This window comes from Arvicola amphibius, chromosome 3 (assembly GCF_903992535.2).
Source record: "Arvicola amphibius chromosome 3, mArvAmp1.2, whole genome shotgun sequence".
NCBI lineage: Eukaryota > Metazoa > Chordata > Mammalia > Rodentia > Cricetidae > Arvicola > Arvicola amphibius.
The window spans coordinates 177,205,731-177,230,454 of NC_052049.1; the positions used below are offsets into that span (position 1 = coordinate 177,205,731).

The following is a 24,724-nucleotide window of genomic DNA, read 5'->3' on the forward strand; positions in this document are numbered from 1 at the left end:
GATGCTTTCATAGCAATGGGCAAGGAGCCTCTCACCCTGAAGAGCATCCAGTTGGCTATGGAGGAGCTATATCCCAAGAACCGGGCCCTTGCCCTGGCCCCACACAGCAGAGCCCCCTCCCCAAGGCTGAGGAGCAGACTTCCCAGCAAGCTTCTGAAAGGAAGCTATCGCTGTGGGGAGGTGGGAAACTGTAATGAGGTCATGGGAAGCAGGGCAGTCACCAGGCATCAGGGAAAGACCCCTACGGAGCTGGCCCTGGAAGACAAGGTGAGGGCCCAGAAGAAGTGGGTAAGAGGGAAACAGGAGCCAGAACCCGGTGCCCTGCCACCACCCACAGAAGCCACTTTGGAGGAGACTCATGCAGGTGGGGAGAAGCACCTGGGGCTGGAGATTGAAAAGACTTCCGGGGAGATTGTCAGGTGTGAGAAGTGTAAGCGAGAAAGAGAGCTGCAGCTGGGCCTGCAGAGGGAGCCCTGCCCTCTGGGGATCAGTGAGCTGGACCTGGGGAGGGGTCAGAAGTGGGATTCCGAGAAGCTGGTGAGGACCAAGAGCTGCAGGAGGGCTTCTGAGGCAAACTCCACGGATGGAGAGGAAGGGTGGAAGGGCGAGAACCATCGGAGCAGCCCCAGGAATCCCCCTCAGGAGCTGAGGAGACTCAGCAACCACTCAGACAAGAAAGAAAACAGATGCTCGGAATCTCAGGAAAGTCACCCTCAAGGAGCAGCTAGGACCCAGAAGGACCTCGCGGAAGGTCCACCAGCCGTACAGGATGGGCTGGTGGATGCGAGGAAAGACTCCAGGCATACATGCAGGAACAAACATGGGGCCTGGCTCCTGAGGGAGCACCAGGCCGAACCCCCACAACTCCCCAGGACCCGAGGGGAGGAGAAGGAAGCGGACCACGGGAAGAAGCCAGGTGGGTCAGGAGGAAGGAGGATGGTGCTAGAAAAGGAGCCGAAGACGAAGCTGGAAGAGAGCAAGCCAGACCGGCCCAGTGGCCGGAAGCTGCGGCCTCTGGGCATCGTCTCAGCTGATGTGGAGAAGCACTATGAAATCGGGAGGGTCATTGGGGACGGGAACTTCGCCATCGTGAAAGAGTGCAAACACCGCGAGACCAAGCAGGCTTTCGCCATGAAGATTATTGACAAGTCCAAGTTGAAGGGTAAGGAGGACATAGTTGACAGTGAGATCTTAATCATTCAGAGTCTCTCTCATCCCAACATAGTGAAACTGCACGAGGTCTATGAAACTGAAGCCGAGATCTTCCTGATCATGGAGTACGTTCAGGGAGGGGACCTTTTCGATGCCATCATTGAAAGTGTCAAGTTTCCAGAGCACGATGCTGCGCTCATGATCACAGACTTGTGCAAGGCCCTCGTTCACATGCACGACAAGAAGATCGTCCACCGGGATCTGAAACCAGAAAACCTTCTGGTAAGTGGGGAGTTTGGCGGTTAGCGGAGAGGGCTATAAAATGTAGGCTAGAAGGAACAGCAGCTGCCCACGCTGTGTTACCTTTATGTTAGAGAATTATGCTACTTTAATGTGCTTATTTCAGTACTTAAAACTTTGGTTATAGCTCCTAAATTGCTGAGTGAATTTGTTTTGATTGTTACAGAAATATAAGCCTTTTGATTTAAATAAGTCAGGTCATGTTTCCTCTTCCCTAGGAGATGATGACCATGTGACTTAATTTCTTGAACATTTGCGCATCCTCTAGCATAGGCAATGAGTGTCTGCCGGTGGTGGCTTCTCCCTCAAGCTTTGCAGCTACCATCTGACCCGCTCCTTGAGTCCTCTTTGAGGACAGTGCTTTGCCAAGGAGTTTCCAGTCTGCAGAGCTGGAGAGACCTGTGTGAGCATTGCCCGAGGCTCCTGGCTTCTATGCTGCGATGGAACACCACCACCAAAAGCAAATTGGGGAGGAAAGCGCTTAATTTGGCTTTTGCTCCTTCACCACAGTTCATCATGGCAGGAGGGCAGGACAGGAACTCAAACAGGGCAGGAACCCGGAGGGAGGCAGAGGCCATGGAGGGATGCTGCTTACTGGTTTGCTCCCTATGGCTTGCTCAACCTGCTTTCTTATAGAACTCAGGACCACCAGCCCCGGGGGTACATCATCCACCAGGGACTGCATGCTCTCCCGTCAATCACTGACTAAGAAAATGCCTTACAAGCTCACCTACAGCCTGATCTTATGGAGACACTTTCTTATTTGAGGTTCCCTCCTCTAGTATGACTTTAGTCTGTGTCAAAATAACATAAAACAGGAAGGCAGATCCCCCAAATTTGCTTCCTGGTTTTCTTGGTTTCTTTCTCTAGATGAAGTTCTTATCCTTTCTGGACCTCAGTGTTGTGTGACTTTTCCTAGGGAGACATGAACAAAAGCCTGTGCAGTCCAGACAGGATACAAGTGACGATCAAAGAAATGATTTCCACAAAGTTTAGCAATGATATTGTTAGTGTTACTTAGACGAGTGTGACTGAGAAGCTACCTAGAGGACTGTGGGAAGTTAAAAGGCAGCTCTATCCCAGCTCATCCCAGCATGGGCGATGGTGAAGACTCAACCCAAGCTACATCCTGGGGCTCTGCTCAGTCTAGGGCGGCTCCTCAGAGACTCTCTTCTCTGCTAGCAGGTGTCTGCCACTTTTCATAAAACCTTGGGGAGGGGTGGGAGGGATGGGAGGGATGGGAGGGAAAACAGACCTCCTGTGTCTGTAACTTTCTAAGCTTCATGAGTCTTAAGAGTCTTCCTCTTTGACCTAAGATCGAAGGTTTTGATTAGAAGGAAATATAGCTGCACAACACATAGTTTCCTGATTTATTTATTTTACTGGTGCTGGAGAGATGGCTCAGTGATTAAGGACACTTACTGCTAGTGGACCAAGCACCAATGCTTGGCACCTCACAACTGCCTGTAACTGCAGCTCCAGGGACCCAACACCGATTTTAAACTGGACACATTATTAAGCAACCAAATACATTTAAAATTATTAATTAATATTAATATCAATGTGTGTGCACATATGTGTGTTTGTCAGAGAGAGAGACAGAGAGAGAGAGAGAGAGAGAGAGAGAGAGAGAGAGAGGGAGAGAGAGGGAGGGAGGGAGGGAGGGAGAGGGAGAGAGGTGGGGATGGGGCATGCATAAAATGGCACCATGTGTAGAGGTCAGAGGTCAGAGAATTATGGAATCAATTCACACTTTTTACCTGTACTTCATTTCCAAGGATGGAACTAAGGTGTCAAGGTTAGTCTGTCAAGGATCCTTACTCAATGGGCCATCTTTTTAGCTCCAGTTTCCTGATTTAATAAGGAACGAACACTCACAGCAGTATCTTGGGAGGCTGAGTGAGAACAGACACGAGAAAAGCAGCAGCCCCTGCCAGGAAGGAGTCAGCACGTGATCCCTTGGCTGTGGCACTCTCCTGTTAAACATAAAAATGCCACAGTACACAAACTTCCCATAGGGCCACTCTGTCTTGGGTAGATCAAGACAAAAACAAATCCCTTTGTCATAATGTCGGAAAGCATTGTTTAAGCTGTGAATCTGGCTACATGTCCCTGTGAGCTCAGACTATCAGAGACTGTTGCTGTTGGGAGCTGTGAACCCCCAGATCCTGAATTTCTTGTAAACAACTTGTTTTCCTCTGCTCTGAGACAGCCTGCAGCTGCTCTGAGCACAAGACCCTCAGGCGTTCCTGATGGCAGGAGAGTGGTTTCTGGTGGGTTTGGCTGGGGCATGGCTATCAGTTAAGGATTCCTATATAAGCTGCCGCTGGATACAATAAAGGGGGCATTCTTGGGGCATTCCTGTTTCAAGGATTCTGACATCAAGGATGACCCGTGTCTCTCTGTCTGTGAGTCTTTGTGTGTTTCAATCTCCAGCCCCTTGCCAGATTCACGAACTGTATGGTAGCACACAGAGCACAGGCAGGCGTGGTGCGCTACATGTTACTTCATCCTTCCACATTCAGAAGGAATCAGGACAGCCAGTCATAGACAGCCAGGTGTGGTGCTACACACCTGTGACCCCAGCACTTGGGAGGAAGAGGCAGGAGGATCAGGACTTGAAGGTCACCGTTGGTTATTTCTAGGACTAGCATGGTCTTTTTAATGGCCTATCTTTTTGTTGTTTGTTTTTTTGAGACAGGGTTTCTCTGTGTAGTCCTGGCTGTCCTCCAACTTGCTCCATAGACCAGCCTGACCATGAACTCAGATAAGCCTGTCTCTGCTTCCTGAGAGCTGAGATTAAAGGTGTGTGCTGCCACCTGCAGGCCAATGCCCTATCTCAACTGCGAGACACCATAGAGACTCATCCTGACCCTGTCCAACCCAAAGTCAAACCCTGTTTTCGTGAACTCTCCCCAATCACCCAACACAGTTCCAACCTTCTGAGTGTTTTGGGTGCTCTCTGAGTCAGACCAGGATCCCAGCCAAGTGCATTCTCTCTTACTGCAGTGAGCTAATGAACCCAACATGTCTTAAAAGTATGTCCCTAGGAGTCTTGGTCAGGACAACAAATCTCACGCTGTCACCATCTGGAATCTTTGTCTCATTTTCTTGGTCTAGCCTTGGCTTGGGTTCAGGTCCTGAGGTGGGGAGGGGCATCAGCACAAGGAAAACTTCTGATCAGCGAGTGAGTTGCACTCATGTGGCTCCTAATAGCTCAGGCCGTCTTTATTTATACTAAGAGTTTTCTTACCAGGGTTACATAAACAGCTTTATTATTGGCTTCTATTTTTGACTTTAAGAAATACATCTAATTTAAGGAATACGTAGTGATCAGTATGAAACCCCCCATTGTTCCCCTTTATGTGTCCCCAGTACACCTTCCCACTCCCTGCATAACTTTATCCTAGACATAGAGCTTAGCATTTTTGCAGGCTTAACTAAATATGGAGCCAGGCACATTTTTTTTTTTCTGGCTGCACTTCCGTCAGCTGACAGATACTTGCAGTTACAAAGTTAAAAAGTAATAGACATGGGAACAATGCTTTAAGGACAACATTTTCAAACCCAGACACTTTTTTCATGTCTGCAAGATATATATATATATATATATATATATATATATATATTTTTTTTTTTTTTTTTTTTGATTTTTCGAGACAGGGTTTCTCTGTGGCTTTGGAGCCTGTCCTGGAACTAGCTCTTGTAGACCAGGCTGGTCTCGAACTCACAGAGATCCGCCTACCTCTGCCTCCCGAGTGCTGGGATTAAAGGTGTGCGCCACCACCGCCCGGCTGCAAGATATATTTTTATACAGTTTGCTTTTCTACAAGAGGGTCCCATGTCTCAGTCTATCTGTAAAAGGCAGACTTTGACTAAGCACTCTTTCCCCAGCCCACCAATATAAGCTCCTGTGTATGGAAAGATGGATCTCTCCACCCCACATTTTGCACTGTAGTTTTTCCTTGGGGAGCATACCAGATTGTACTGACGATTCTATGCTTGCTGTGTAGGGAACGTATTCTCAAGAGTTGGCCCTTTGTGCATTCCCGAGTTTCTCTCTAATTCTGTGTATGCATGCCCTATTCTCCATTCCAGAACTGTGAGGCATGGTTAGTGTTCCAAGTGTTGTTTTCTCAGATGTATCTAACTGTCTCTCTTGAGTCAGAAAAGTTCCCAGGCTTGGGATTTATAGTTAGTATTTAGATAAGGGAATTGAGAAGCATTCACCCCCTGTTGAATCTTAGGGGAAAATATTCAAGAAAGAACAGAATTTCCAGGGAAAAATTACAGCTATTGCACATGTGACTGAAACTAAAAACCACCCAGAGAATCACTAATAAAATGAGAGAGAAAAGAACCTGCAAAGTGCACGAATTTTGAAAATTCCTACACTGTCATGTGGACTACTGGTCCTTGCCAACTGAGAGTCTGTTTCCACAGCTGCTTCGCCCTTTGGACAGGTAGTCATATCCTGATCTGAGACTGGGCTGCACAGCTCCCTGTTCCTGACAGCTGTGATCACACCTGACAGGTTCTGATCACACCTGACAGGTTCTGATCACACCCGACAGGTTCTGATCACACCCGACAGGTTCTGATCACACCCAACAGGTTGTGATAACACCCAACTGTTTCTGATCACACCTGACAGATTCTGATCACACCCGATATTTTCCATATCTCTCATTTTAGGAAAATTATTAGGAGGCTAGAGATATGGCTCAGTGGCTAAGAATACAGTCTTTCTTGTTACTGTTTCTGTGTCCTCCAAGGTAATTGGCCCTGGAGCTTCTGGGAACTTCTCCTGTCTCTGTCCCCACCTTCTTGTAGGAGTGCTGGGATTGCACATACACGCCCCTGAATCTGGCTTTTTACATGGTTTCCAGAGATTGAACTCACATCACGAGGTTTGCACAAGTGTTTAGATCAACAGAGTTGTCTCCACGGCTCTACATCTCCTTGCGTTTCTTCCTTCTCTGCTGGAAAGACAGGCACAATTTTCTTCAGACTCCACCATGAACTTGAGAACAATTTTGCCATCTGGCAGAGACAGTTAACAGACGTTAGTTGGACGCTGTCACTGCATGCTACCTGGGAAACAACAAGCACTCTTTTGACTGCTGATACCGTTGAGGTCAGCATATTGAAAGGCCTGTGGTCCCCAGGCACTAATCATGAAGGCGCGCTCAGAGACAAGGCAATAGTGCATGGAGACAGTTATGCCAATAAGCCACTTGTTTTGTGGACCGGGGAAAAGGCTCAGGAATTTAGCATGTTTCCTTTCATTTGCAGGCCCGCAGAACTGTGTCTGTGAACTGCCCCGTGAGCAGGCGGCAGGCAGAACGAGTCAAGCTCGTTTTCCAGTGAATTGAGGCTTATGTTGACCATTAACCCAGGTCCTCATGTTTTTGCCAACTTTAATAGAATTGCAAGGACAATCTGGCTGGGTGCCTGCGTGGTCCGAATTAGTCTTCACCAGAGAAATTGAATTTTTATATCGGTTGTCCTTGTCTCTTCTCTAATGCTTTAAAAAAATCTTTATTATTATTACTAGTATTTTTTTTTTTTGCTAATGTGTTCACTGGTGTGTGCCAGACTTGCCTTCAGTTTGCTGTGTAGCCTGAGGATGACCTTGATTATCTGATCTTCCTGCCTACATCTCCCAAGTGCGGAGGTTACAGGCCTATACCACACCTGGTTTGTGGCTTCTGGGGATCTAATGCCGGAGTTTGTGTGTGTTAGGCAACCACCTACAAGTCCAGGAGTTTCTGTGTGCTAGGCAAGCCTCTACAAACTGAGTTACAGGCACTGCCACTCACCCATTTTTCTTGTCTCTGTCTTTCGGGTCTGAGCTGAGGCATTTTCTATGCATGATGCCCAGAGCCCTGCTCTTCCTGTTTTCACTGACTCCTTTAAGCAGGAGAGATTCCTATGAGAGCCCTGGGTAGGTCCTGTGGGCTGGGCATTTCCTACACATGCCTACTAGTGCATTCTATCAGTTATACACAGCCATAGTTGACACACGTGAGATCAGGTGTCCCCCAGGACTGTTTTCACTTGGGGACAATGGACTTGTATTTTCTAACAGTGTACTGGAATCGGTCTGGGGCTCAGGTTGTTCTCACAATGTGAAGGGAGGTAGATTTGCCGTCAGTGTCTCCCTGGAGAGTGAGCTCTGCGACCGGTTGGGCATGTGAAGTTGCTCTGGGCAGTAGATATGGTAAAGGTGATATGCTCCGTGTGGATACACATCTATGTAAGTTCAGGCGGGCACCGTTCTTCGTGGAACTAAATAGAGCTGACACGTTTCAGTGCTTCGAGGCAGCAGAGTGTGTGTGTGTGTGTGTGTGTGTGTGTGCGCGCGCGTGCGTGCGCACGTGTGATGACAAACTGCAGTTTAGCTGTAAGTTTTCTTTTTAAAAATGTTCACATTTGCATACATGTGCAGAATATATTATGAGCATGTTAATCTCCCGTAAGTGTCCGTCCTCTCCTGATGCTGCTCACTCATTTTTCCCCAACCAGTCTCCCAGTCTCTCTCCCTGCCATGTTCATGTCTTTGGTGTGTGTGTGTGTGTGTGTGTGCATGTGTACAAGGCTTGTGCAAGTGAATAGCTCTAATTTTTCAGCTCAAAGACACGATTTGTTCATTACTACCAATTGAGTTGACATTCAGGACTTTTTATGATTTTATTTTCTCCAAATAAATCTCTCTCTCTCTCTCTCTCTCTCTCTCTCTCTCTCTCTCTCTCTCTCTCTCTCTCTCTCTCTCTCTCTCTCTCTGTGTGTGTGTGTGTGTGTGTGCACATGTATACATGTATGGATTCAAAAACATCAGAAAGCTATGTGTGAGCCATCTTTTTTTGGAAGAGATAATGCACTGCTCTCCCTGGGTGGTTTGTCAGTATGCCCTCGTTGAGCAGGTATGTCTATCACATTCATGAAACATGTTTGTCCTTTTTGTAGCTAAGTAAAGTTTGACATCATGTCAGGAGTCTAAACATTATCCAATGCCAGGCTTTTTCTTCTTCTTCTTCTTCAGACAAAGATGAAGCTAATGCTGGACTTAACAACTGCTGGTTGTCTGGGTCTCATTTCCAAGCGTGTTGTTAGGATAATTATGTTGCAAATTGGTTTGGTTTTTCCAAGATTCAATATTCATCGTTGTTGCCATGGTGATCACCGTCCATCAGTTGGTGTTCTTTGCTTACCTAAGCATGTTGTCATAGGAATGCTTCCTTCCTTTAAAGGATGGCTGCTGGGTCTCTCTTAGACCTGTCTCTGCTAAGCCTGGGAAAATGACTGTTTTAGCATCAAGTTCTGACTGAGCAGTGGATTGTAACTGCAGCTGCTTTTGCAGACACTTTCTGAGCATACTAAGAGCTCTTAATGAACATAGCTGCTTATCATGATGTTTTAATCAACAGAAATATTTACATCTGCTAATTAGGCCCCGGAGTAGCGTTTCGGGCCTGTATTGCCAGGTTCATCGGATCGGGGGATGGCGCTGATCTCATTTCCTGATATTACACTTCTTCCCCCCTTAGGGTGCTTTAGACTCCTGGGATCTTGCAAGCAAAGTTTTAATTATGAGAATTTCCAGCTTGCAGAAATATCCATGTTAATGGCTTCTTCTGCCGGTATGTGATTCCTGGAGGGGTTGGGATAGTGTTGACTGAGTCCCGGGGAGAGATGGCGGAAGACACAGGAGCCTGACAAAAGAGGGCAGTTAGACCAACTCACCCAGGATGGATATAGTCGGCCAAGACAGCTGGGCAAGCATGGGAGCAATGGAAGAGACGCTAGGCTGGAGCAGAGTTATTCTGGAAGCATCTGTTCCAGTGGGAGGGGGATGGAGAGTCAGTGTTGCTCTGGAATGGGGTTGGGAGGAATGAGATGGTGGTGACCAGGTGTTCCTCCAGTTGGTGTATGAAGTGTTGTTTTTCCTGGATCTCATCACTGTTCCCCAGCCCAGGGACTACAGCTCTGAGCCGGAGAAATAGTGGTAGTGTGGTGGGGACAGGTCACAGCTTGGGTGAAGACAAAGACGGGCCTCTTGTTGATGTCTCCCTGGTCTTGGGATGGAGTAGATTTGTCTAGCTGTCTAATGACTGGGTGTGGCTGGGGTTGTGCACTGACATGTGCCCCTGAGGTGATAGGAACATCTAGAATGATAAGGACCTAATGCATCCCTTGCCTACTCCTCCTCTAAAGCAGAGCTCTTCTGTAATTTTGTTGACCTTAATCCCCTGCATTCTCTTTTCCTCTCACTTCTGCTGTGATAGACAAGGACTCTGTGGTAGTAATTCTCCCTGATCCACAAGGCATTTCTTCTGCCAGCGCTAACTCTTTTCTCCTTGGTGAGAAGCTAGACATATGCCCCTGTTTTCTTATTAATGTCCAAATATTAGCAGTTTTTTTAAAAATTGGTAATAACTATGCAGAATATATCATTAGGCTATAGATTTTATTAAATCAAGAAACATGGATTTCAGCAATAATATGAACTATTATATATTTCTGATATTATAATAATGTTATATATTATTAATAATATGGAAATAGAAGGAAGTGAAATGAAACAGGCCTTTAGTTCAGGTCATTTTCTTAGGGAAAATACTGGCAATATCTTGTTCTCACTTCCTAGGAGAATGTGTTCTGATGAGGCCTTTGAGGTTCTAAGATTGTGTTTCTCAAAATTCTTTTAGTTGGAGAAAGCAGCTCAGCAAATCTCTTCCACGAGTTTCCAAGATCTAGCTCCCCCTAGGCTCCGTCTCTTGTAGGAGGATGGGTTTCATCTTGAAGTCCTGTTTGTTGGGGGTTATGTAAGCCAGGGAGGAGTCTGCGGCCAGGGAAATAGTTTGCTCCTTGTTGGGCTTGGGCAGGGGACACTGAGGTTGGTTTCGGGTGGCTCAGTAGAATAAGGACAGGCGGTCACCTTGAAGGTGGTGCCCTGACCTGTGAGTGGGTTGGGGTGGTGGGTGAGGAGAGAGGACTCTGGGGTTTCCGATCTGCAGCGAGTTAGTGTGAGGGTCTTTTCAAGGAACTCCATGGCAATTACAGGAATGTGAGCATGACTGAGTTCACGGTATTATGGGCGTGAAAAAACTGCATGTGGTATATACAGACATTTATTTCAAGGGGTCTCTGTCTCTGTCTCTGTCCCTATCTCTCTCTGTGTGTGTGAAGGAGATCACAACATTGAACAGAAACAGGAGCTGAAGGGATGTGCAAAAATGGGCTGTGTTTTCTAAGCTGTGAGATTTGACATATGTGATAATGGAGCCATTCTGTGGGCTGGGGAACTAATCTCTGAGAGAAACAGAGTGAGGGAGAAGCCATTGTTCCTTATCTGGGTTTGATTCTCATCCTCTCAGATGACACAGTGGTGACATGAATACGGTGCAGTGAATATCGAAGCTTTCAGATCCAACTCAGGAAATACTCATGTCTAACTGTCCTCCCTCAATAGGCCGCCCCTCTGAACCAGATGCTGGGCATGCTCTGGGCTGCAGTGTTCTGGGCTGCAGTGCTCTGGGCTGCAGTGCTCACTCCGGGTTGCAGTGCTCCGGGTTGCAGTGCTCCAGGCTGCAGTGCTCTGGGCTGTAGTGCTCCGGGCTGCAGAGCTCCGGGCTGCAGTGCTCTGGGCTGCAGTGCTCTGGGCTGCAGTGCTCACTCAGGGTTGCAGTGCTCCGGGTTGCAGTGCTCCAGGCTGCAATGCTCCAGGCTGCAGTGCTCCGGGCTGTAGTGCTCCAGGCTGCAGAGCTCTGGGCAGCAGTGCTCTGGGCTGCAGAGCTCTGGGCAGCAGTGCTCTGGGCTGCAGTTCTTCGGGCTGCAGTGCTCTGGGTTATGCTGTGGGCTGCAGAGTTCTGGGCTGCAGTGCTCCAGGCTGCAGAGCTCTGGGATATAGTGCTCCAGACTGCAGAGCTCTGGGATGCAGTGCTCCAGGCTGCTGTGCTCCCTAGAATATTCAGATTAAAGCTGAGTTCGTTTCCCTGGCTAGAAGATGATAAAAAAAAAATCAAATTGGGGTAGCAAGTGCTGAGTTTTATTAGGGCATTTTCACACAGCCTTTGTTTTTGCTCACCATCCTTCCCCATACCCTGGCCTAGAACCTCTGCCTACCTCTTGCTGATCCCTTCCTCTTGGGTGTTTTATTACTCTTTCTTTATCTCCCCCATCCTTGCTCCCCATCCCGTGAAGCCCCTTCTCCTCCTCTCAAGGGTCTCTTTTCTAGAATGACCCATACTCAGCCTCTCTGTATACACACAAATAAAACATAAAGTTTAGAATCTGTGTTTGAGAAGACATGTGGCCTTTGTTTTTGAGTCCAGGTAGCTTTGCTTAATGCAATAATGTCCAGTTCTAGTCTTTTCTTGTCTGCACCTGCCGGGACACCGTTCTTCTCCATGACTGCATGGAGTTCCATCGTGTACACGTGCCACATCTCCTTACCCATCCTTCTGCTGATGGGCGTCGAGGCTGGTTCCATGTCCTGGCTATTGTCAACAGTGTGGTTGTAAAGATGATGGTTCAAGGATTATGGTACCTTTATGTTCCAGCATAAATTAGTTTGCAGCATTGGCATTTTGATATGATGTGTTTTTTAAGATTGTCCCAGTTCACATTAGTTGAAAATGTAGTCTGGAGGGAAATGATCCAAAGGACCATGAAGATTCAAGCAGGAATTTAGCAGAGATACACAAACCTACTAGAAGCCTAGCCGTGAAGGGCGCCTTGATGTTGGTCTGTACTCTGCTGCCCTCTTCTGTTCAGAGACTAAAAGTGCAGCTTTAAAAGTGCAGCTTTAATTTTATTTATTAAGATTTTTTTTTGTTTGTTTGTTTTTTTTTTTTTTTTTTTTGCTAGAGTATTCTTTGCTGTACAGTGGAAGCTGGCTGGAACACCATATCCTCCTGAGTGCTGGGATTGAGGACATGTGTGTGCCTATGTCAGACTGCATAACCATGTTCAAATAGATGTGCTATGGAGTGCAGAGTGGAGGCGAATTGCTTACAAAAATAAAGATATCTCTCGAAGGAGAGGAATGTAGCTCAGTTGATAGAGCGCTGACCGCATGAGGCCCTGGGTTTGATTCCCAGCCCTGCATTAATTAGTCACGGAGTACACACCTATAATCCTAGCACTTGGGGTCTGGACGTGTGAAAATCAGAAGTTCAAAGTCATCCCGAGCTACAGAGGTTGGTCTACATGATTCCCTGTCTAAATCTTTAAAGTCTCTTGAGGTTTTGGTCGTGAGGCTTTGGGGGCACAAGTATGGTCATCTGACACTTGTATTACTAGTGCAGATACCTGGGTTCAAAGAAGGACACTCTGGTGTGGTTGGGAAGGAGGACATAGAAACAGATAACCTGGTCAGTCATTCATGCTGTGTGCAGCCACCTCTTAGCATCCTATCAGGCAGAGGGCCTGGACCAGCCCAGCAAGAACATGGCCCAGAAGAGTGAGTTTAGAGAAACCTGGAGATGTGGGTTAGGGGTTAGTTGAGACATGGACAAGTGATTCAGGGCAGGCTGGCTTCCACACCCAGGAAAGTCAGGAAGGCCTTGAGGCAGAGGTATTGAAGTGGATATTTAATGGGGTCTTTGGCTGCCTGGTCAAATGAGAACCCTTTGTGTTACCTTCCCTACACCGGAAGCCAAGTCACATAAGGACTTGTGAGGAGTCCTGGGGTTAAGCTTAGAGAATTCAGAAAGCAAGCTAGCGTGGGGGTGTCTTTCTCCTTGCTTCCCATCTTTGGAAGGAATGTGTCCTCATTCATTGTCACCCCAGAGAAGGATGTTGAGAAAGCAGGTTGGGATGGACTTCTGGGTCAGCACAGATGGATCTGAAGTGAACAAGTGTCTGGTAGGAAGATGTATTAGATCGGTTTCCTGTTTGGGTGGAGGTCTGACCAGATGGCGAGAAAGGAAGTGTTCTGAAGCAAAGAATTAAAGTACCTGTTGAAAACCAAAACAAACCAAAAGCACTCACATGCTGCATACCCTTGAGTGGAACAAAGCCATTCATATAGTGAAGTGAATGGCAGCTTTGAAGAGGTCTGAGGAGACAGGTCAGTGGGTAAGAGTGCTTACCATGAAAGCAAGAAGACCTGAGTTCAAATCCCTGGCACCCACATGAAATCTGAGTATGACTGTGTACCTGTAATCGCTGTGAAGGAGAATGGAGACAGGTAGGTACCAGGAACATGCTGGCCAGCCAGCCTAGCTGAAGCTTCAGGTTCAGCCAGAGATCCTGTTTCATTAAATAAGGTGAAGAGAGAGAGAGAGAGGAAGAGAGAGAGAGAGAGAGAGAGAGAGAGAGAGGACAGCCAATGTCCTCATGTGTGCATGTGTACTTGTATCTACACACATATGTGCCCATGTACCACCTCTCACAAATAGATACATAATAAAATAATAATAGACAACTCTGGGATTATTGAGGAAACCCTGACTGTGTAAGCTGGAGTCTTAACCACACTAGTCCTTCTCAGCACTGGTTGGTGTTCCAGGAGGGAAAAGCTCAGCTGTGAAGAGAAAAGAGCAGCGTGCTATGTTTTAGACAGACCCATACAGTCATCTAAAAACTGATGTGATGTTCTGAGAACATGGCCAGGACATTGAACATAATGCAACTTCAAATAAAAGTCTGAGTTCCCAGAACATTTCATCTGGTCTCTACTGGTCCAGTGGGCTATGCTTTGGAATTGGGAATTTCCAGTTAAGTTTTGATATCCATTTTGTTTTGTTGATATCCATTTTATTTTGTTATTTAATTGGACAGATACTTTTAATGCTGATCATTTGACTAGAAATATTTGCAAATATTTTTGAGGGGAACATTTTTCACAACAATTACCTAGGAAATATAATGAATGTACACAGTCCATCTGGCGATTCCAGGCACCAACAATATTTTATTTTGTTTTCCTTCCCAACTAGAATTTTTTTAGCCTACGTTATTTTCTTGTTTCTTTCAGGCTGCATCTGTCTGTGTGTAGAGTGGGCAGAACTGTCCTAGGGTCTGCAGCTATGGTTTCTTCTTGGCCAGGTTAGTTTAGGAGACAATGATGTGTAACATCTTAGGTGGGGGTCTGCAGGACACCCACTGGGATTTCCAGGTTCTCAGAACAAGGATCCGGACCCAGGGCACACGACAGGGGCAGAAACAGCACTGACCAAGGAAGAAAATCTGTAGAGAATGAAAATGAGCCCGAGTTGGATAAGAGTCAGAAGCTCCATGGCTTCGGTGATGGGCAGTTCGGGACCTATGTAGAGCTCTCTTCCTGGGCATGCTTCTTCCCAGATGGCAGCCTTGTTGGGAAGGGTTTCCAGCCTTTGTCTCTGCCCTTGCTCCCTCTTATCTATCAGTCTTGACCCAGACTCAGCAACTAAGACAGGGCACTTGCGACTTGCAGAGATGTCAGTTCACTGGCGGAACCACGTGTGGGAAAATATAGTGACATCATCAGGATGTCATCAGGATCTCTCTTCTCCTTTGGAATCTTCAGAGAAAGAACTGTGAGGCTGTGCACAGAGTACAGTGTGGAGATGGTAGTTTTTATCACAGTACAGTGGAACGTTTTCAGGAGACCAGAGCCCCAAAGGGCCACTTGGTGTCAGACACACTTCCAAGCGGGGAGAGTAGACAATGGCCAAACAGACCACTGTGCAGACCTTTATCGCCTACATCTTAGGCAGGCTTGTCCCTATTTCTAAATTCTCTAGAATAGACAGCTTTCTGTGAAGGGTTTTCCTGCCCAGGTGATTGACAGGCTCATGGATGAATTCTGGGAGGCCACATTAGTATTTTCTTATTCTTTGTCAAAAAGCTTGTGACTAGATATCATGAGTTTACAATTGTCTGGGTGGTCCATATAGTCATGCCACTACCTGTGTGGCCAGAGACTCCACTCGATCCCATTCTTCTGAACCATAGGCACTATTCTGACATTTCAGTTTCACGTTTCACAGGAGGTTTTACAAGGTAGGGCTGCATTCTTTGAGACCTCAAGTATCTGTCTACCTAGCCAGGAGAGATGGGGGGACTGCTCCATCCTACACTGCTAGCTGCCACCAAGACTCAGATATAGGGAGACCCACCATTCCCCCTTGGGCTCCACCTCTAGGTGCTGATAGGAGCACAGGAGATCTGTGTTCAGGTCCCAAAGAAACACAAGGGTGTGAGCTGCAGACAAACTGGGTGTTCTTGTGGCTATGGCAGCAACTGTGAGTCTCTTTCTTGGGTAAAACCACCCTGATTTATCCAGCAAGTGTTTATCCAGTGCTTGAATGACAGCTGTGTTCATCATGTGACCTTGGCCACCGGCTTCTGTGGTGTGAGATGAACAGTTGATTGAACCAGAGTTTTTTCTTTTGGGCCACCAACCAGCTCTCAAATCATGACACAGAGACTTATTAGTTTTGGATGCTTGGCCTTAGCTTAGCTCTTTTCAAAACTGAATCTGTTTCTCTTTATTTGCTTGTTGCCTTGGGACTTAGTACCGTTCTTCCTTCTGTATGTCTTACTTTCACTGCTTCTCTATGTCTGTCTGTCTGGCTCCAGATGTGACCCTCCTTCTCTCTTCCTTCTTCTTTTCTTCCTTGTTCTCTCGAGCCTAGATTTCTCCTCCTATTTATTCTTTCTGCTTAGTAGCTACACCTATCCCTCTCTCTGCCTAGCTATTGACCTTTCAGCTCTTTATTCAACCAATCAGGTGCCTTAGACAAACAAGGGTAAAACAAATGTAACACATCTTTTCATAATTAAACAAATGCAGCATAAACCAAAAGTAACACAGCTTTACACAGTTAAAGTCATATTGTGCAAATGCAAATGTAACACGTCTCTGCCTAGTTAAAATACTATTCCACAACAGTTGATCTTTGGTTTTACATAGTTATGCAAGCACACAGGTATGTGCTTACTGCTAGTGAAGGAGGCCAGAGTTTGAATTTGTGTCTGGTTATTTTATTTTTAGTCCAGATGGAACCAGCTTCTACCATGCATCTTGAAGTTGTAGGGAGATAATCCTGGGTTTGAAACTCATGGTTTGTGTCATGTGGAGTGTAACATACGTTTCTTCATTTGCAGTGGGGTGGGGGTGTGCGCCTCATTATTTGTGTAGGTTAGAGTCAAATTCTCTCACTTTCCACCATGTGGGGCTTGGGATTGAACTCAGGTCCTTAGTTGATGGCAAGCACCTTTACCCACTGAGCCATCTCGATGTCCCTCCAGACCTTTTCTTGTTCTTATATAATTTATGCTCGAAGCATCACTGATCCTTGTTATGCTGCAGTGCTGCCCCACAGAAATAGTACCCATCTACACTGTCCAGCCTGGTGTCCGACTCGCAGGAGGCTGTTGAACATACACATGCGCCCAGTGCAGCTGAGAAACTGGGTTTTGATCCATGAATTTGAGCATCTCATCTGATAACGCGATGGTGCTGTCCTCCATGGCACAGTGAACCCAAATCTGGTTCTTCTGTTGAAAATGTGAGCGGTTGCATTGAGGTTCAGCTAGATGTGGCTGTTCTGGGATACCCCGTAAGCTTCCATGGGTTATTTCTGGTTGCACACGCACACTGTCTCAAAACAGTTGATGGTTTGGACATTTTGATTCCTTGTAGGTTCAGCGGAATGAAGACAAGACTACCACCTTGAAGCTGGCTGATTTTGGCCTGGCAAAACACGTGGTGAGGCCTATATTTACTGTGTGTGGGACGCCCACATATGTAGCTCCTGAAATCCTTTCTGAAAAAGGTAAGTATTTCTCTCTGCTCTTTGATACTCAAGCTCAACAACCAACAAATGCTTTTCTTAGTGTTTTCCAACAAAGAGCAGTTAAAAATTCTCAGTTGAAACTCATGCTTGCTAAAAAATTTATTTGTGTGTGTGTGTGTGTGTGTGTGTGTGTGTGTGTGTGTGTAGGTAGGCAAGACAATGAGATAAAATATAGAGAACAAGGAGAGAATCTGCTCAGAGAAGGCCATTTGTACCCAGGTCAACACTAGGGGAGAAAATGGAAACATTTCTTATGCTAAATGGTAAAAAATTCCTCCGCCAACCTCCATCTAAAAGCAAAAGGGATCTCATATCAAACTCCATGAATATTCATTCCTTGTTTGTGAGGATCAAATGCACTACTTTGGCAACATACTTTGCAGAGCATATAAACAGAAAATACATGGCAGATAGCCTGACAGTTGTTGCTTTGTGAAGTGAGCTTACCTACTGGCCGAGAGAGGCTCTTGGGCGGGGGTGAAAGCTTGGTCACAGGTGGAAGGCATGTTGAATGGGTAGCTCCTCATCAGCACAGGCACCTGGAAGCTGTGATGAGAACACAGAGCTTGTGTGAGGCTCGGGGGTTGGAGACTTGAGAAGACTAGTTTTACTGGATGTAGAGAGTCATGTAGACATCCCAAACAAGAAATGTTTAGAATTTTGAATGAGAGGTGTCATGGCCACCGTAATGTGATAACAGTGATAGAAGAGAACACTGAAAGCAAAGATGAACCAGACGAGAGACAAATCAAATTAGCATACACTTATAGGGAAAGCACACCAACTAAACAGTAGAGACCCATATTAGAATAGAGACACCAGTACAGACTAGATATCAGTATAGACTACATCAGTTTAGAGACATTGGTATATCGAAAGATATCAGTATAGACCCACACTGTTGTCCTGTTGGCAAGGATGAGAAGTCCTGGGTAAATGGACAGATGTGTCGTATTGGGACTCTTCAATCTGATGGCTAAATTGGTGGGCTGGTGGCTCTGCAACGATGCCAGGACAAGGACAGTTAAGCTCGGACCAGCCATGAGTCCTGCCTGCAGGAGGGAAGGCAGTCAGTAGGGGCTGGGCTACATGGAAGATGGAACTGGATTAGAAAAGAACAAGTTGTAGAAGCCAAGGGAAAGTTGTAAGAGAAGGGCAGGGCAGAAGACTCTGTTCCCAAGAGTTAACAGTGCTTGAGCGTTGGACAGTCATCACTGAGCTGGCCCCAAAGGGGCCATCAGGACTTTTATTCTCTTTAGTCTCTTATTGATTTGTATCTTGATAATCTTGCTCTAAACTTAGGAAATGAACTTCTAATGTCCATTTAAAGCTACCAGTTGTGTTCATTTCCTGAAGTCAGAAAGTGCTTGAAAACGTGTCCATGGCCATTTGTGGGCGGATAAGTGAGGTACATAAAGCCTTGATGGGGCATCACCGTTCTAGTTCCGTTCTGCTCCTGGGGCAAACACCATGACCAAAAAAGCCACTTAGGGGAGGAAAAGGCTTCTTTCATCTTGCACTTCCAGGTCACTCTCAATCACCTAGGGACGTCAGGGTGGGTATGCAAGGCAGGAACCTGAAGGCAGACTCCTTGCTATTCCAACCAGGCACCTTGCAACCAGGGAAAGCAATAGAAGCCAAGGCAGAATGATGCCTGATGGCTTGCTCATAGGTTCATGGGTAACTAGCTTTCTTATTCAGCTCAAGCCTAGGGATGGTACTGCCCATAGTAGGCTTGGCCCTTTTATCTGCATCAGTTAATAATCGAGATGATTCTCTATAGATACTGATCACAGGCTATGTTCAACTTCTCAGGGAACTGTAGGCTACATAAAAGTTGACAGTTAGCTGGGCGTTGGTGGCGCACACCTTTAATCCCAGCACTCGGGAGGCAGAGGCAGGCGGATCTCTGTGAGTTCGAGACCAGCCTGGTCTACAAGAGCTAGCTCCAGGACAGGCTCTAAAGCTGCAGAGAAACCCTGTCTCGAAAAACCAAAAACAAACAAACAAAAAAACAAACAAAAAAAGTTGACAGTTAACTCTAACGAGGACAATTACTTTGTACATCATCTCATCTCCAATACGTCATATTACAACCAGCTGTCATATTTGCTACTTCTTTTCGTGGTGACAAAATATCTAGCAAAGGCAGCTTAAGGGAGCAGGAGTTGTTGCTTTTGTTGCTGTTGCTGAACAGGCCAAGAGACAGAGCTTGTCACCCTTGACCCTCCTGTCTGGGGTCTCGTGCCTCTGTTCTTGCAGGCTACGGCCTGGAGGTGGACATGTGGGCTGCCGGTGTGATCCTCTACATCCTCTTGTGTGGCTTCCCGCCTTTCCGAAGTCCTGAGAGGGACCAGGATGAGCTCTTCAGCATCATCCAACTGGGCCAGTTCGAGTTCCTCGCTCCTTACTGGGACAGCATCTCTGATGGTGAGATTTGGGGGCTCCCTGTGATGGGAGGGAGGGCTGTGGGCCTCTTCTTACTCTTTCAGAGAGAGAGGTGTTTGGAGGGTGTGGGTGATCAACTGTTCTCATGCATAGATGAGAGACTGGGAGGGCTCTCAGTTGAGATGGGGCCCTCCAGTCTGTGGATTCTCCTGAGTGTGTTGTATTAGCTTTTCCTGGGAAAGACGTTGTCCCGAGTAGGCTATCTCAGCAGCATAGATAAATGTATATACTTGTGTCTCTCTCCACTAAGACAGAAGTTATTGAGCAACAGTAAATTCATAAAATAATGCTAATAGTAGCGATTTGCCAGATTCATAATTGGACAATGTTAATACAGGTTCTTTTATTCCAGTCTTAATTACTAATATTAGCTCTTATATCACATGTCACAGGATAAACACGTATATATACACACACACACACATGCATGCACACATGCACACACGTGCTAGTGAATAAATACAAAAGGCCGAAAAGGGTTGCAGCAGAATTTCAAGAGGTTTCAGAGGTGGACAGAAAGAAATTAAGTCGACTCTACACTGATAAGATAAGGACCTCAAATTAGAGACAGTTGCAACGTTGCCAGTGCCAGGCCATGCCAGTCACTGCCATTGTCAGTCAGGTTGCCGTCACTCACTGGGTCTGAGAGTAAAGTGGCAGCATTGAGTTTGGCTGAGAGTTTAAAGGACAGGGTTAGGTCTGTTGCCAGAGCCGGCAGGCAGGTAGGTGGCAGGTCTAGACAGGAAATCAGGAGAATGGGTTTGTGAAGCACGATTAATGAAAACTCAGAGAGAGAGAGAGGGAGGGAGGGAGGGAGGGAGAGGGAGGGAGAGAGAGAGAGAGAGAGAGAGAGAGAGAGAGAGAGAGAGAGAGAGAGAGAGAGAGAGAGAGAGAGAAATTGGGGTTCATCCTGAAGGCCTGAAAAGCAAAACATCCAGCCCCTGGCTCTTACCTCTACCTCAGTCTGAAAGGGTGACCCTGCCTCCTGGAATCTCAGAATGAGGCTGTGTGTTGAGAGCTGTTTCCTCCTGTTTTCCAATCCTCTCTAGGACTGGGATTAAAGGTGTGCACCACCATGATTAAAGGCATGCGCCACCCAGTTTCTATGGCAACTAGTGTGGCTACTGGGATTAAAGGTGTGTGTTGCCATAACCTGGTCTGTAAGGCTGACCAGTGGGACTGTTTTACTCTCAGATCTTCAAGCAGTCTTTATTAAAATTGAAATGCCACCACAGGTTTGTAACAGTTGGGTAGGCTGTATCAGCAGTGGGGGCGGAGCTGAACTGAAGCCCCAGGGACACCTGGGAGTACTCTGCCTGTTGGTCCTTGATTCATATACCAGGCATCACAGGTCGATGGGGACTCTTGCCAGTGCAGTTCTGGGTGTCCTCTTTTGGGTTTAAGTCAGGGTATTGCACCCTTTTCTCGGTCTGGTGTGTTTAAGTTCTTGGGCGTGGTACCCATATTCCTCTACGGCCTCAATCCACTCCAGTGCATTTGTAAGTGGTAACTTTTCTACTTTCGGGGAATGCAGTATAGGCTGAGCCTTTTAAGTGCTACTGGGTAAACAGTCTTAGTCATCTCTTCACCCAGGTACCCAGCCCCCTCTATCCTCAGGATGGATGGACTGTCCCAGTCACGTGTCTGCCCCACCCCCACCCCCCCTGCCCTGCCTCACGATGGATAGACTGACCAAGTCACGTGTCCACCCAGGTGCACAGGTGCACAGTCCACCCCCCCCCCATGGAGTAAAAATCTATTTATAGAATGGAGCCTCTGAAGGCAAGGAAAGTCTGGAAAGCCATTGTCTTCAACAATGTGGAGTATAGTGCAGCCTATACAGTAGGCATGAACAAACATTTATTCGAGATACACCCACGGACCAAAGTTGTAATTCCCAAAAGCGCCACTTGGGGAACCAGTAAGTTTGTTGAATTTACTTATGTAGTAGGCGTGAAGAGTGACAGAACAAGTGTGGCCCAAAGATAGCTGCATCACTGAATAGCTGCACCCCATCATGGATGGTGGCCTGTGGATTATGGAGCCACCTCTGCTGTCAGCATCCATTTTTCATATACTCCAGCACCTCCCAAGATCACTCATAGTCGAGGGAAGGAAGAAGGGAATAATGGCTGGACTACCAACTGTGGCTCCTTTCCCTGCTAGGAGGTATCAGTAGCTGCCACCGTTTCAGACCCAGCTCCATGGCTTCCCCTGACTCCGCCTCCTTTCTCCCAGCATTCAGTTTAGTTTTCCCCACCTAGCTCTGTTCTACTCTATCAGGCCAATCCAGTTTCTTTATTAACCAGTGGTATTCACAGCATACAAAAGGGAATCCCACATCACCTACAAGTTAGGTTTGGAGGGGAGAGAGAAGTGGTAGGTTTGAGAGTGAAGCTAAATTGAGTGTCTCTCAAGGGAGCCACAGACGGACAAGGCATGGTGGAGGTCTGAAGCAAGAGTCTTCAAGTTCTACCAGACAAAGGAGATCTCTTTATTTAACGGTTTCTGAGAGGGGTGGAGGGTGGTAGTGCTTCTGGACCCTATGGAAGCAGGCTTAGTTAATATGTAAGCTATGCTACGTGCCTACATTCATTCATGTTGCCCCTTATTCCCAGGCAGGGGAGAAGGGGCTAGGCTCTCTTAGAGAGGACAGAAGGCTGCAGCTGCTGGGAGTCTCTTTATAGCAGCTGGATGTGGACTGTCAATCATCCACAGTAGACTTCAGTGGGGCAGGGCCAGATCTGTGAGGCTTTTCCCTTGTAGCCCCTGGGGGGGTAAGGAGTATAGGGAGTAAAGGGGTGGGGTGGGAGGTGGGTGGGAGGTGGAAGGGTATGGGGGTGGGGGTGGGAGGTGGAAGGTAAGGGGGTGGGGGTGGGGTGGGGCGGGAGGTGGAAGGATAAGGGAGTAGGAGTGGAGTGGGAGGTGAGGTCTGACTTCCAACAGAGTCCCCATCTCTCTAGGCTCAGCATGGACTTGAGTGGAAAGTGAGATTCAGTTGAGTTAGTGCTAACGGCTGCTTAGGCTTCTTTGCATGGTTTTCAGTTTTGTCAGTGAGCAGAAATATTTATCAGCTTAGGAAAAGGGAACATGTTTTATTTAAAACTTGGTTAGTTTGATATAAAAATTTAAAGTGTGTAGATGTGGTGCCCGCTCTGTTTCCTTGGCTTGGGTGTATGGGTGTCAGGAGTGGGCCTGGAAAAAGCAAGCAGCTGTCTGCTACAGCTGTGCTCTCTAGCCCTGCTCATGGCTAACTCTAAATGAATTATTCCAGGGTCAATAAAGTAAGGTTTCATCTATTCTGCACCACTAGCCGATCTCTCTTCCCCTATTCTTTCTTTCCCATTTCCTCTTCCTTTCCCTTTCCTCTTTCTTTCCTCCCCTAATTTTCCTTTTGCCTGCAGCTTTTTATCCTCCTGCCCTCCCTTGTACCCTCTTCCCCTCTCTTCTCCTCCCTTTCTTTCCCCTCCCCTCCCTTTCTCTTCTTTTCCTCTGCTTTCCTCCCCTGGCTCTTATTTCCTTCCCTTTTCTCTTTCTCCTGTTCTTTCCTTCATTTCTTTTCTTTTTCTTTTTTTTACCTTATGTTTTTCTTCTTTTTTCCTTTTCTTTTCTTTTCTTTTTTTTTCAGACAGGACCTCACTCTGCAGCCCAGACTATCTGGGAACTCACCATGTAGCTCACCCGGGCTAGCTCAGACTCAAGTGATCCACCCCTCCTACTTTAGCTTTAACTTCATCTCTAGTGCGTGGGGTTATGAGTGGCTGGAACATGTCTGGGATGTTTCCAACTCCTGTCCTTCTATTCCAAACAAGGAAAGCTTGCTAGCGTTCCCACGGTGCTGATGTGGATGTGTGGCCTTCCACTTCATGGCTTGGAAGGAAAGAATACTGTAAAGCCACCTGTATCCATTACTCTTTCCCCAATTTCTCTGCCTTCCACAGCTGCCAAAGATCTGGTGAGACATTTGCTGGTGGTGGACCCCAAGAAGCGGTACACAGCCCACCAGGTCCTTCAGCATCCCTGGATTGAGATGGCTGGGCACAGCACAGTGAACCCACAGAAGGACGAGTCCCCCAGCAGCGAGGGTCGCTTCCAGAGCCAACACAGGAAGGTTGCAGGGCAGGTGTCGTAGTCCTGTCTGGGGCATCTAGCCAACCATCTCTTCTTGTTGACACAGAAGAGGGTGAGCGTCTACAAGAAGACCATGCAAGCCCCCTCTCCAAGGACTAGAGAAAGAGAAGAGACACCTGGCATATTTTAAAGAGTGTTTTAAAAGCAAGTCCTACTGTTAATTGCTCTATGATATTTTTAGATTTGTATATCTAAAATCTTTAATACTTTTTTAGGTAAGAATTGCCATGAATGAAGAATTTTGATAATAACAATGAGTTCTGTTTCCTCCTTGTAGTCAAGTTCATAGTGGGCTGCATGAGTGTGCTTTCCATCGTGAGGGCTCCCCGTATGATGAACGAGGTGAATCCTGGCTTTTCTATTTCAATAAAGCATACTCTGAGGAATAGAGAAAGAACTGCCCTGTTCAGTAGTGGTGGTGGTGGTGGGGAGAGCTGGGTAATAGAGTTCAACACAGCTGTGTTTTAACCTTTGACAGTTGTGGGAAAATCTTGCTTTCATCTCAGAACAGCAGAGACCAGTCAGTAAGTGTGGTTCTATTAGCTGAAATTCCATGAAAAGAAAAAAAAAAAAAAAAAACAAAAACCCAGCAACTTTTGGGGAAGCATCTGCAGGCTGATTGGTTAGAATTTCATGATTATGGAGAATTGGAATGTACAGACTGAGAGCCAAAAAGTATCTTGGGTTATCTTTAGTCCCCTTAATAGTTATGTGTCACCAAATTGTATATCTGACCTAACAGATAAAGCTGTTAGAACCTATTAACTCAGCCGACCGCTAGCTTCTGCTAACCCCCAAACTAAGATGTAACAGCATCTAGAGCCCACCGAAAAGACATCCCTGCCTTGCCATAAGCCACCTACCTAATTCTATCACCAGTATATTTGGTAAATTCATTGATT

The 24,724-nt window shown here is 46.7% G+C and overlaps 1 protein-coding gene across 1 annotated transcript; it reads left to right on the forward strand.

Moving 5' to 3' along the window:
• On the forward strand, positions 1-23,823 carry Dclk3 (doublecortin like kinase 3). The gene is made up of 4 exons (XM_038324409.1): positions 1-1,434; positions 17,090-17,222; positions 19,506-19,673; positions 23,633-23,823. The coding sequence occupies exons 1-4, from the start codon at positions 16-18 to the stop codon at positions 23,821-23,823; spliced, it is 1,911 nt and encodes a 636-aa protein (XP_038180337.1). The 5' UTR covers positions 1-15.
• The last annotated feature ends 901 nt before the right edge of the window (positions 23,824-24,724 follow it).